Here is a 12848-nt window from a genome sequence, read left to right as displayed (position 1 = left end):
AAGGGAAGAAGTGCAGATCTAGGAAGGAGACGAACTTGGGGGGATGATGTAAAACAGTGGGTTGACTTGTCAACCATCGGAGAAGCCAAAAGAGTAGCGGAGGAATGTGACGTGTGAAAGCAAATGGAAGTCAACATTCGGCTCGAAGACGGCACAAGATGATAATGACTTTGGGAGTTTGTGACAAAATAATCAACTTTGTCTCCACAACCCATTCGCTCGCAACGAGCAAACGTGTCAATTGTAGTTTAAAACTGAATGACACCCATTCTGTTGAATCACCACAAGTGGCCGACTGCACAAAACGAAATGATTATCTCATCCGTAAACAATAAACATCTCTTCTCTGTCACTAGGACTTTTTTCAAAAAGTATGATGACCTCAGTTCGACGATAAAAATTCCCACAATCAATTAATTCCATCAGCTGCACCAACTTGAGAGTAAACTAATCACCAGAAATAGATCAAAAACGAAGCTTTTACTATTTGTACATTACCATCATACAAAACAAATAGGCTAGATACAAAATGGTAATAATTGGGCTACAGACACTAAAACGCATTAGCTTTATACGTATGTTTTGTACCAAAGTTTGATATTAATTCACTTACTTAAGTAACTTAAAACTATTTGTTTGCAGTTAACAATGTTCCTTAGAACGATTATTTAAGTGACCTTACAAAGAATGAACTAGATATTGAAACAGATCAATAACCCACTTATCCATCATATCTGGTTTTATAATACATCATGACAAACAACTATTTACAAATATACATAAATAACAAAATTGTAGGGAGCATAACACATGGCAGTGTGGTTGAGGCCCTAAGAGAAACATCACATTTTAAAATAAAAATCGCAGATCGCACATTGTTATTAACATAATGATGAAACAAATTAACAAACCGCAAATACACAAAAACGAATACAAAAGTTGATAACAGGTAGGAGCAAAACGATTCACAAAACCATAAATGGCATGTAAGTCAAGAAAGGAACTGATCACACACGAGACCATGTGACGAAATGATCTTATCTAGCTGGTTGATGATATGTAATATGACATGCCTCTCCAGTCACATCCCAGACAGCAAATGAATTGTTTTTTACATTGATTCAACATCGACAGACGTAAAATAATGGTTGATTTGCTGTCTGGGAAGTCTTGTATGTTATATTATCATGAGGAAACGCTAAGTGACTATTGCCTAATGTGATCGACAAAAGTCATTTCTCTGTCATACATGAACTAACAACGCCTCAAAAACTACAAATTATTTCTAGAAAAGCACTGCTAGGAACAGGTTACAACAATAAAGAAAGCATACCCTAGTGACAGAATAGTAACAAATATTAGAACTATCTTCAGAAACATCCTGGTAGCTCATGAGGCTCAATAGAATCAAAGTAATCTTGCATGTTGTGATACTCAGCATTGAAAATTTTCAATTAAAATCACTAAATGAGCAACAGCATTTGTTTTGTTCGACGTATTTTGGTTACTTGATTCGATAAAGCATTTTTCTTTGCATTCTATGTTGAACTTCGCCACGTCTCATCATCAGTTGAAGCACTTTATGAATTTTTCTCTCTTCATATTTTTGTTTGACAAAGTCTTGAATAATGGCAAACTCTGATACTTGTGATCCAACAACAAATCTTCGTTTGATTTGGCGCTCAATACGATTTAATTCCTCCTGATCAGACGTTGATGTAAATCCTTCAACTCCTGACAAATCTCCAGTAAGAGCAGCATCTAGAGTAGAAACTTGAAAAAGACGAAGAGCTTCTTCCACCTCTGCTTCTCCAGCAAAAGCTTGTAACTTCATCTTAGCCAAAGACTCAGCAATTCGAATAATTGCTTCCAGCTGACGAACAGTAATTGGAATGGAAGTTTTCTTTTCAGCTTCTCTCTCATGAGTTTTTGCACCTGATCGCATCAGCACATAACGATTTTGCAATTTATTACAGGCTTCTTTAGATAACCTTGGGCCACAGCGAGTACGACAGTAAGATATATACTTTGTTAAAGTCACAATATCAATTTCTCCTGATACGGCTGGTTGTGTAGTTAGATTAGCATTCATGTGAACTCCCATGACATGCTTTGCAAGAGTGATATCCCTGTTATGGTCATGTTCATCCTTTACAATAAATATCATATCAAATCTTGACAAAATTGTGGGCATAAAGTCGATGTTTTGATCACCTTTGGAGTCATCCCAGCGACCAAATACAGAATTGGCAGCTGCTAAAACAGAGCAACGAGAATTTAAGGTAGTTGTTATTCCTGCTTTTGCTATAGAAATAGTTTGCTGTTCCATAGCTTCATGAATAGCAACTCTGTCATCTTCCCGCATTTTATCAAACTCATCAATGCAAACAACACCACCATCGGCAAGTACCATAGCTCCTCCCTCCATAACAAAGTTCTTTGAAGAAGGATCACGCATGACAGCAGCAGTAAGACCAGCAGCACTGCTTCCTTTACCAGAAGTATAAACTCCTATTGGTGACACTTGTTCCACAAACTTCAAAAGTTGTGACTTGGCTGTACCAGGGTCTCCTAGAAGCAATAAATTGATGTCTCCACGTCGAGTCAAACCATCTGGTAGACATTTTCTTGATCCACCGAATAAAAGACATGCAATTGCTTTCTTAATGTCTAGACTTCCAAATATTGAAGGAGCTATCGATTTTGCAATAGTAGTGTAAACATTTGGAGAAGCTGCCAATTGTCGAATCCTTTCTTCATCCTCTTGGGTGAATGGAATTCCCATTGAACGCCCTGGACCGCCAGTTTCCACTTCAACTCCTAATACCCGAACATATGGTGAACGAATACCAGCACCGATTTTGTTACGTTTTTCTTTTCCTCTCACAGTGACCCCCTTTGCTGCTCTTCGAATGGAATATATACCGATAATTGTAACTCGATTGCCAGGGACCACCCTGTCGCACAGGTAGCGATCGATGTAAAGTTGTAAGTGTCGTGGCATTTCTCCCATAGGAACCGCATCAGGAGACTCTTGCAACTTTAGAGTTTGAAAATCAACACAAGTGCATTTGTCTGGTAGGATAAAATATGGATCAATTGGGCAAGGTTCTCTTCCTTGAGCTTCAGTAGTACATCTACGTGGTAATGTGTAACCTTCCAACCCTGGTCTTACATGCACATTAGGTACAGTAGATCGACAAGAACGGCACTGCAATGAAATTTTAGTGGCCTTAGAGCGCACTGATGAAGCAGATACTGCAATTCCTGGAACTTTTACAAGCTTTGCCATCATTGATGCTTTCAGACTACGTACAGAAACTGTTCGAGCGGATGATTTGAGCATAACTTGGATTTCAGCAACTTCTTCATTGTCAGGTCTTGGTCGTGTAATTTCATCAGCAATTTCTTTGGCAGCTTGTTCAAACAGGGGAAGATACTCAGCAGGGCGCTGATACATGAAATCTGCCAATTCAGAGTCATAGGAAGCAAGATGTCCAAGATCAATTTCGAGCCAGTATTCTCCCAAGTTATAATGTCTTCTGAGCTGATCTCTGTACAGATATGATACTCCACTAGCAGCAGCAGTCACATGAAATTCTCTCAAAAAATCACGAAACTTTTTCTTTACAGACGTGCGCTGAACTTGCACTGTATCTGGTTGATCTTCTCCACCAAAATTATCACTGAAGAAAACACCTGGATCATCAAATCCAGACATTGCCATGATTGCAGAAAAATATGTTAATAACTCTTTTTACTGTAAATTCTGTCAACATCATACAAATATAAAATATTAGAAAAATGAAAGTATTAATGAAAATATAGTAGCCTGTTTATCAACCAAATGCATGGATTCAAACCATTACTTGGTTACAGTATGGTACCATACTAGGTAGAGCCACTACTTTTGTGGTAGCAGTGCTACATTTTTGTTAGAGTAGCAGCTGCCGTAGTGGTGTTACTCTTTTTCAATGTAGCGACAGCGGGGAGGTGCTTCATTTCCTTCAGGTATACTCCCACTACTTTCCAATTTAAAGTGAAAAATGACTCGTTTTTGGAGATTTTTTATGGTAATAATAAGTGAAAAAATCACAGTAGAAATCATTTGATTATTGCAAGAAAACATCAAACCATGTTGATATCGACAAGAGTGATACTACACCGTCACGACTCCAACTATTAGCTTTTTGATTCATAAAGAATTGCATAAAACGTACAGAAAGTCAATTGTGAAGGTCTTTTTCAGACAGAAGCAAGTCCTTGAGCTTTCCTAGTGCCAAGTTATAATGCTTGTTATTAAATACAACAACTACATTTAGAACTTCCAGTGTTGTGGTGGAGAAATTTTTTCTCTTGGAAAAGACATGCTGAAACCAATGGCAGAGCTCAGCAACTAGAAGTTTGAAATGCTCATGTTTTTAAAAGATGCGTAACGATAAATTTCATCTAGAACGTGTTTTCTACAGTACCCGGTCATTTGGTCGACAGGACGTTTGGTCGACAGACATTTGGTCGACAAGACATTTGGTCGACAGGACGTTAGATTGACAGAACGATTCATTTTAGGATTAGTTAACTAACCTTAACCCTAACCTAACCCTAACTCTAACCCTAACTCTAACCCTAACGTCCTGTCGACCAAATGTCTGTCGATTAAACGACCGGCTACAGTTTTCTACAATGATGTTGAAATGAAAATGATATTATTCATTTTTAAGATCATTTTGATGTCCCAAAATGCTTCCTGTGTCAGTTTGAGTGAAGACAAAAGTAGAGGGAGAAGTAGATATGCATTTCTTTGGTAGCAGTAGCTAGCATTTCTTTGGTAGTGGTAGCATTTCTTTGGTAGTGGTAGCATGCATTTCTTTTATTAGGTTAGTAATTTATTTAGGTTTATTGTTTTATTTATTTAGTTAGGTTAGTAATTAGGCTTACACTCGAACAAAATTTGACTGAGTAAACTGAGCATCAGTGAAGTGCTAGATTACAAATAAAACGTTTTGTATTATTTGATAGATTGAATCTTTATCCTCGGACTAGGAAAGCTTCTTGAAGAGCTTAATCCTGGCGGGTGCAACCTAATTCGTACCATGAACAATTCATATCGTCAGTTCGTGCCTTGAAAAGATCGAGAGAAAAAATTAAAAAAAGCCGAAGTCGCTGATTGCAGTTTTCGCAAACTTTTTAAAAGGGTTAGGGTATCGGATTCGGAGAATCGGTTAGGTATCCTTTTCCTTTTGGTATCCGTTTCGTTTTGTTGGTTTTATTCCCGTAAACTGTTGGTAATTTTATCATTGCTGTTGCTTTCCAACAAAGAAAAATAAATTGAATTGAACTGTATCGGTATCCGCAAACAAACAAACTGAAAAGATCGAGAGAAAAAAATAGAACATCGCTGATCGCAGTTTCCGCAAACATTTTATAATTTCCGATAATGATCCTAAGAGTTTGCCGAAGTCGCTGATCGCAGTTTTCGCAAACACTTTAAAAGGGTTAAGGTTGATCGGAGTTCCCGCAAACATTTTAAAAGGGTTAGGGTTGATCGGAGTTTCCGCAAACATTTTAAGATTTCTGGTAATGATCCTAAGAGCTTTTGTTTGTTTGCGGAAAATTTTAAAATGTTTGCGGAAACTGCGATCAGCGACTTCGGCTTTTTTTAATTTTTTCTTTAGTCCTTTTCAAGGTATGAACTGACGTTACGAATTGTTCATGGTACAAATTAGGCTGCATCCAACCTGGCAGCTTCGCACACTTGAAAACTTTGAATCACTGATGCAGGCCTGGTCTCCGAGATTGACAGAGTGAAGTTTCCGGTTTTTGAAGTCTTGTTGCCTGGAGTTATTACATCCATTAGGTGCTGCTGAATGGAGAGCAGTCCTTATCATGCGTTGGTCAAGCGCAGTCCCCGAGAGTCGAACCAGCGCGGCTTGATCTTAAAGCTTCTTTGTTCCAGAAGTCACACGCTAACCAACTGAGCTATCAAAGCGGAATATTTATCCAAATATGTCTGGATTTCAGATTAATAGTGTCAGAGATATTTCACAATTATCTGACTACACTGGTTATTTTGCCATTTTTCCTTTCATTAATTCCAATTTCTCCATTTACGCCTGTTAAAAACTAGGTCAAAAGATCGTTTTGATTTGCCGACTACATTCCAGTAAATTTCAGTTTGCCTGAATTTTCATTTCTCTATTTACAATAACACAATCTAGAAACCAGTACCAACGACCTAACTGACTGCTCAAAATTCTTTCCAAAGCTACTGTAAAGCCATTGCCCGTTCGCGCCAGATCCTGATATATTGCCGCCAAATATTGTCCACAGCGCAGAGTTTACCAGCCAAAATAATTTAATTAAATAAAATTTATGTTTCCTTGTAAAAAATAAAACAAAAACATAAAGAGGTGGATAAAATGCGATGTTTTGTGTAAAAATACGAAAATAGAATTTTTGAACGTTTGTTGTGAGCTTTTTCTGCTAAAAACACTTCAATTGTGTGGCAGCAATCCCAACACCCCAGCTCATGGAATGGGTTGAACTCAATTGCTACGAAAAAGAGTGTGTTGTTTCAATGTGGTCTCGCGGACACCATCTTGTGCATGTGGCTCAGACTGCACACCACATGATCAATGAATGTCCAATATAAGCTTCCGACCCCAGGATAGAAATACGAACCTTGCAATAAACTTAAAAATGATGAAAACACAACTCATTGACTGCTGTCCCTGAATCTAACAACGTGATTTACCCCGACTTCAAACGCAAAAAGTAGAACCTCATATACTATAAACAAGCACTCCCGATGGCAATCATCAGCAAATGATGAGAATTCGTTTTCTTCAATGTTAATCAATGGAATGTCCATTAACTGAAGCTTAAAGGCATACTAAATGAAATTTTCAAACGGGAATTAAGCATTAAAATGCGTAAACTGAACATTCAAGGATTCAAGAATACATTTAAAAAAAAATTACCGAAAAAAATTTGTTTTCAATGGCGCTGGCAAGGCCCAAAGTCCAATGTTTCATTTATTTTCATTTATTTTCAAAATGACCAAAAAGTGCAAACACTGCTCGAGAATACGTCTCAAAAGACAACAATAACAAAAGCCACGTTACCACATCTGATGTTTCAACATCAGATCTGAGGTTTTGAGCAAACTGCTGATGTTTTGATGTTGAAATCTGATGTTTTGATGTACATACATACATAGCCTACACTACAGTTAAATCGCTGGCAGTAACAACTGTTGCGCGATCAGCTGATTGCTCGTCTTTTGTGACGAAGACTGTACAGTCGCACACTTCGCTGCTCAGGCCCATTCTGGTTTTGAAAGCTCTGACAAAAGTACGCGCGGAATGCTGATCAGACCGCAATGGGGCAAAATTTTATTGAAAATCATTTTATGGTAGCAAGTTAAACACAAAGAACGTGGAAAATCGCCAAGTCAGGTTTTTCCTTTAGTAGGTAGGGGAAGGTGGGGCAAGATGGGACGTGGGGCAGGACGGGATACCGTGGATATTTTTAAAAGTATTAGCTTTACCCATTTAGATAGCTTTACTGGGTAGCTTTACTCTACCCATTTAGATGTTAAAGGACACCATGATTCTCGATGACTTGCAAAAAAAAGAGATGTTCAGAGAAAAAACGTGGTCGTAGCAACAAGATAACTGATTAGAGGCTAGTTGCTATAAGAAATCTTATCAAAACTTTTCACATTTTAGCATGATTTCAGAAAAATCTGGAAGATGATACGTGGTCTGGAGATACAGTAATAAAAGTGCTTTTTGGGGTATCTGACTTTTTAGATGTGAGTTGCATATATAATAAACAAACAGAAAATTTCAAAATGTCAGTCATTGGGGCAAAACGGGACAGAGCTGCTTGGGGCAGGATGGGACATCTGTTCTGCTTATAATGGGCGTGGCAATTTTGTATGTGATTTTTATGGAAAAAAGTAGTCTGTCATTTTGCCCTGATGTAATTACGTGTGCTGTAAATGCAAGTCATTTTTGAAATTACAAGATATTATCAGTAGATTTGTGATTTTACAGGTGATTCCTCATATGAACAATACGCGTCCCGTCCTGCCCCAGGTGTGGGGCAAGATGGGACAAATTAATTTTTTTTGTTTTTGTTAATTATAAGGTCATGCGATACTAACTGAGTCTTTGTATCTTGCTGGTTGGTAGTGGTGTGCAATAGAAATAACATGATACCAAAGTTACCGATATTGATAAGAAGGAATTCTGCAAAACATCGATTGAAGTTAAGTGTCCCGTCCTGCCCCACCTTCCCCTATCCCTTTTAACCAGTGTCTAACTTATTGTCAAACGCACCTGTCATACGCTCTTAACTGGTTAATAAAACTTTCTTCATCGCTGATTACAAAACATGGATGCATGTCAAGTTAAAGTCCAGTCACAATATTGGATATATTTAAGTTTTTGGGTGACACTGAATGATTCCTGGTAATTTTTCAATTTCACACACCTGGACATGTTAGTTGAGCAACAACTGCCTCAGATGTTAACTCTTTTATGTGTTAACATAACTTACATAAGGTAAGCTACGTTTAGAAAACTATTCCGAGGGGACACAGACATGTAATCATTGAAAAACTCCAGTAAATATTTTAGAACGTGCAGTTGTCGCTATTGGACAAGATTGAAGTAGCATTCGAACCTCTGCTAGAGATAAAAGCAGGAGGATTCTTAAAAAATAGCCTACATTGACAAATGTGCCAACTATGCATTAGTTGCAAAAACTAAAAGGCCTACGGAATTTTCCCATACATGTTTTTCTTCGTAACGTATCGCAGTGAACTAAATATGATTCTGTGCCATGTGTTTTGTAGGGGCACCTTGACTTAGATAACCGCATGGTTTTTTCGGTGCCTTCATGGTGTAGTTTCCATATCAAAAAAGCGATTTGTTATATCTACTGATGTGTACATTGAAAATGAATGTGGAGCTATGACGAAATAAACTTGATTGATTGTAGTTTGTATATTATCGTTGATTGTGAGCACCAAACATTAAACTTAGACAACACATATGTTTTTATCGCTTTTAGTTGGCTACTTAATGACTGCTACTTTGATTCTTTTTGGTTCGCAGATAATGTATGCTACTGTAGTACTGCAGAAGGTAAGCTAACTGTTTATCAGCTTTGGCTACTTGATTCGAAGATCGTCATGGTAGGCCTTCTAATGTATGAAGCTCCTGCATAGGCTAGACCAGGGGTCACCAACCTTTTTTTGCATGCGGGCCACTTTGGCACTAAGGAGAGCTGTGGCGGGCCGCACTAATAAAATTTTAGGTAGGTTGACTCTTATGCTAGAAAAGAACGCATTTCGTAACCAGTATCCAGCGTTACACGTTGTTAACATTTATCTTAGAATACCGCAGCAACAAAATTAGTCGAACAACGCTACTGCTAGGCCCAGCTCCTTTAACAACACTTTTGACTTCTTTAACAATGCCTAATAAACGAGGCCAATTGTTTTGCGCACTTATAGCGAGGCAAGCGGTTTCATCAGAATCATCGCCAAGCAAGAGTGGTGTTGTCACTTCGCTTCAGAAAAGATATCTTGCCATTAACAGTTTCAGTAAACATGGAAATGTTTGATTGAATCTTTATCTTCGGACTGGAAAAGCTTCTTGCAGAGCTTAATCCTTGCAGTTTCGCATATTTGTAGAGGCTTTGAATCACTGACGCAGGCCCGGTCACCGAGATTGACAGAGTGAAGTTTCCGATGACACATCGCAATACAGGCAACAATAGTGACCTGCAAACATATCGGCGAAAAATAGGCTCCAATAACAGGGAGAAACAAACCAGGCTCCATGAAACAAACGCTTGTGGAAATCCCCGAAAAAACGTTTCTATTGTAACTCATGAACAGCGTTCCCTCTAAAAAAGCAATGAGTTGATTTTTCATCCTTTTAGTGAGAGTCTATAGCCTAAAACCGTATTTCCTTGATTATTATAGACAACTGTCACTTGCGGTACTTATCAGCATGGCAAGAATTGTTGATTAAAAAAATTTTGCGGTAGGCTACTGAGCCAAATATTTTCATACCAGAAAAAGTCTTTAAATTTATATATAATATTTTTCCAATTTATTATAAATTGAGTTGGCACATCGACCTATTTTGCCAGCAAAAACTTGCTTAAAGAAACACTGCTCGTGAAATCCAATAACGGTAAAACGCACACTAGTGTTTACAGGACATTTGACAAACTTAAAATAAGCAACCCTATGCTCACAGACATTTTCGAAATTCGAAAACAGACGTTTTAATCAACCACTGGGACAGTGTGGCTGGACATCGCATTGGAATAACTTCAAACGACCCCTACCTAAAACTACATTCTGATTGGTCGGTCGGTGGAATTGCATGCAAAGCAAAAATATGCTTCCCGGAAAGTATTTTTTGCCTCCATGCTGTTTAACTCTTCAAGAAAAGTATGTTTGGTTATACTTGTGCGCTGATACCTTCTGCGGGCCGCACATAAAAGCGTGGCGGGCCGCCAGTTGGTGACCCCTGGGCTAGACTTATCTTTATATATGTTGCGTAGGCTACATATTTCACTGACTGTCATGCATGCGGATGTAGCTGCTAGGTTTCGGCTACACTTGGACCAATTTTTTCAGCTAGAAGATGACACTTTATCGCACACCGGGATACGTCATGTAACCGTCACGATCAGTCTTTTATTTGGCGAGACCAATCCGATTTAAAAACCTTTGCCAGAGTAAATATACATGAAATCATACCAGCAAACAATTGAAAAGCAGGAATACACTGAAATAGACAAAGTACACACAATAATCAATAAACTATACCCAATCCTTAATCGGCCTAATTCAATACCGACGTCTTTACGTTGTCAAGCTATCAAACAGCAAAATCCTTCCTTTTTATATTGATTCAACGTCTGCAAACGTTGAATCAATGTAAAAATGATGGATTTTGCTGTCTGTGTATGATTTACAGACTGCATCTTGATCGCAACGACATTTTAACTTTATGGACAAAACAGTAACACAAAAGAAACGTAAAAAATTGTCATGAATTGTAATCGTCCGTAGAATCGTAAAGTGGGCAAGGCGTTTTCTTTCTAATCAAAAGGTCCTCGTTCGACACCCAGTTAAGGTGGATGTTAAAAAACACCGCTCACCCATGCCCAAAGAGAGATCAATTGGGTCCAGAAGGAAATGATCGCTGTAATAAGACTTGCAGTAAAGGTGTAGCCAGTTACGAACTTCTGTTTATTTTTATACTCGATGCCAGCAAGTTCATCATAGGGCAACACTGTTTTTCGTATATGTGAAAGCTAAAAGCATTTTCGAAACTTGAGTCATGAAACGGGATATTACGGGTTAAAGCAGTTTTAAAAATGAACAGTTGTTACCATGAAGGAGAAAGTTACAATGTAATTGCTAATGCCGGAAAAGTATAAGTCTTAGTATTGAACGAACATTTTAAAATCATTTTCTTCAGGTTATCAAAGATTGAACTGAAGGGGATTTCCGCAAATTAATCTTTTCTTAACTGCATATAAAAAACAAAAAAACAAAACAAGCTAAACTTTGTGGGCCAATGTACTTTTATTCACGAGCCTAAAGGAAAGTGCAGAAACGAGCATTCAAAATACACAGCAGTGTACACTGATGCCATTTATTGTTTCTAATATTAAACGAGTAGTTTAAAATAGTTGCTGGACAGAAGTTTCTTCATTATTTTTAAACGTCATTAAATCCTATAACCAACTTGAAACCACAGTCCAAACCAATTTTTAGACGTTGAATCAATGTAAAAATGCAGTGATTTGTCGGCTGGAATGTAAGTCTCTGACGTGACAACAATTCAAAGAATTGATATTTGATCCGGAATACAAGTCACACAGATACGCAATGTCAGGCGGCTACAATCAATTTGTACATTACATTTCCATGACAATGGTTTTCATCGTTTTAACGTACAGTAACATAGAATCAATAAAATTGTGCTTCACTTATCCCCTGGCAACACACAGGCCTACCAGCTAGACGAATTAAAGTTTATGGGGATTTGAGGTATACAAACGTTAATTTGATGCAAAAAAGTATCAATTTTGCCAGCTGGATAAGCGTGTAACTGAATGCAAGTCAGCGCAAGGTGGATTGCATCATGTTAAATAATTTCTTTAAAGAAAAACTGTAGACAAAATTTTTGAAGCTTTACTGTTGTGAAAAATGTCAAGTTTCTTCAAGACAGGTGCTGGCAAATTTTAAAACCGCTCGAAGTACGATAAATGACACTTTTCCAGCTTTGAGAAAGCACAGTGCACTTTTGCACAATGTAAATTTGAACTCACAGATGTGGCATTACTTTTTCACCAGTCTAGCATTTCACAAATGAGATATATTGCTGCATTTCTTGGGACGTACTCAGAACGACAAAAGCAAAAAATGAACATACCTATAACTGAAAGATAACAATGCAATCAAGCTAATATAGTGCAAAGTAAAGGCTGCCGACCACTGAAGCTACAAATCAAGCAAAAACATTCATTCAAAAAGCTTCATCAGCAAAACTTTACAGATTAGACGATTCTTCAGCCAGTAACATTTATCCAGCATCACCACATGCAAGAATGAGCGTATCTTGCATGCTGTGACAAGTAGACACTTCAGTCATGATTGCTACACAACTAAGCGTATTAAAAATATTTCCTGACTACAACATCGACGCACGCGGACAGTTCTTTTTGGGTGTTAACTTTTTTTCAGAGAGCTTCAAACATGAACTTGGTCTACGCAATGGTTTTTCATCTCATATCAAATCATTTCA

The 12848-nt window shown here is 37.8% G+C and overlaps 2 protein-coding genes across 3 annotated transcripts in view; both read right to left on the bottom strand.

Moving 5' to 3' along the window:
- Positions 1-467: 467 nt before the first annotated feature.
- LOC145782298 (DNA replication licensing factor MCM5-like) lies at positions 468-3762 on the bottom strand. The gene has a single exon (XM_082594086.1). The coding sequence runs from the start codon at positions 3725-3727 to the stop codon at positions 1505-1507; it is 2223 nt and encodes a 740-aa protein (XP_082450212.1). The 5' UTR covers positions 3728-3762; the 3' UTR covers positions 468-1504.
- Positions 3763-10703: 6941 nt separating this feature from the next.
- LOC145782304 (protein FAM107B-like) overlaps positions 10704-12848 on the bottom strand; it is a 12582-nt gene continuing 10437 nt past the window's right edge. For both annotated transcript variants that reach the window (XM_082594092.1, XM_082594093.1), the window contains exon 5: positions 10704-12848. This exon is cut by the window's right edge and continues 717 nt beyond it. The gene's annotated coding sequence lies outside the window, so the exon portion shown is untranslated.

The sequence above is a fragment of the Aplidium turbinatum genome, chromosome 13 (genome assembly GCF_918807975.1).
Source record: "Aplidium turbinatum chromosome 13, kaAplTurb1.1, whole genome shotgun sequence".
In the NCBI taxonomy this organism is placed as follows: domain Eukaryota; kingdom Metazoa; phylum Chordata; class Ascidiacea; order Aplousobranchia; family Polyclinidae; genus Aplidium; species Aplidium turbinatum.
This window is presented reverse-complemented; position numbering and strand designations above follow the sequence as displayed.

What these genes read in the sequence shown, in the direction of transcription:
- LOC145782298 (XM_082594086.1), bottom strand. Translation starts at nt 3,727, where the DNA reads ATGGCAATGTCTGGATTTGATGATCCAGGTGTTTTCTTCAGTGATAAT.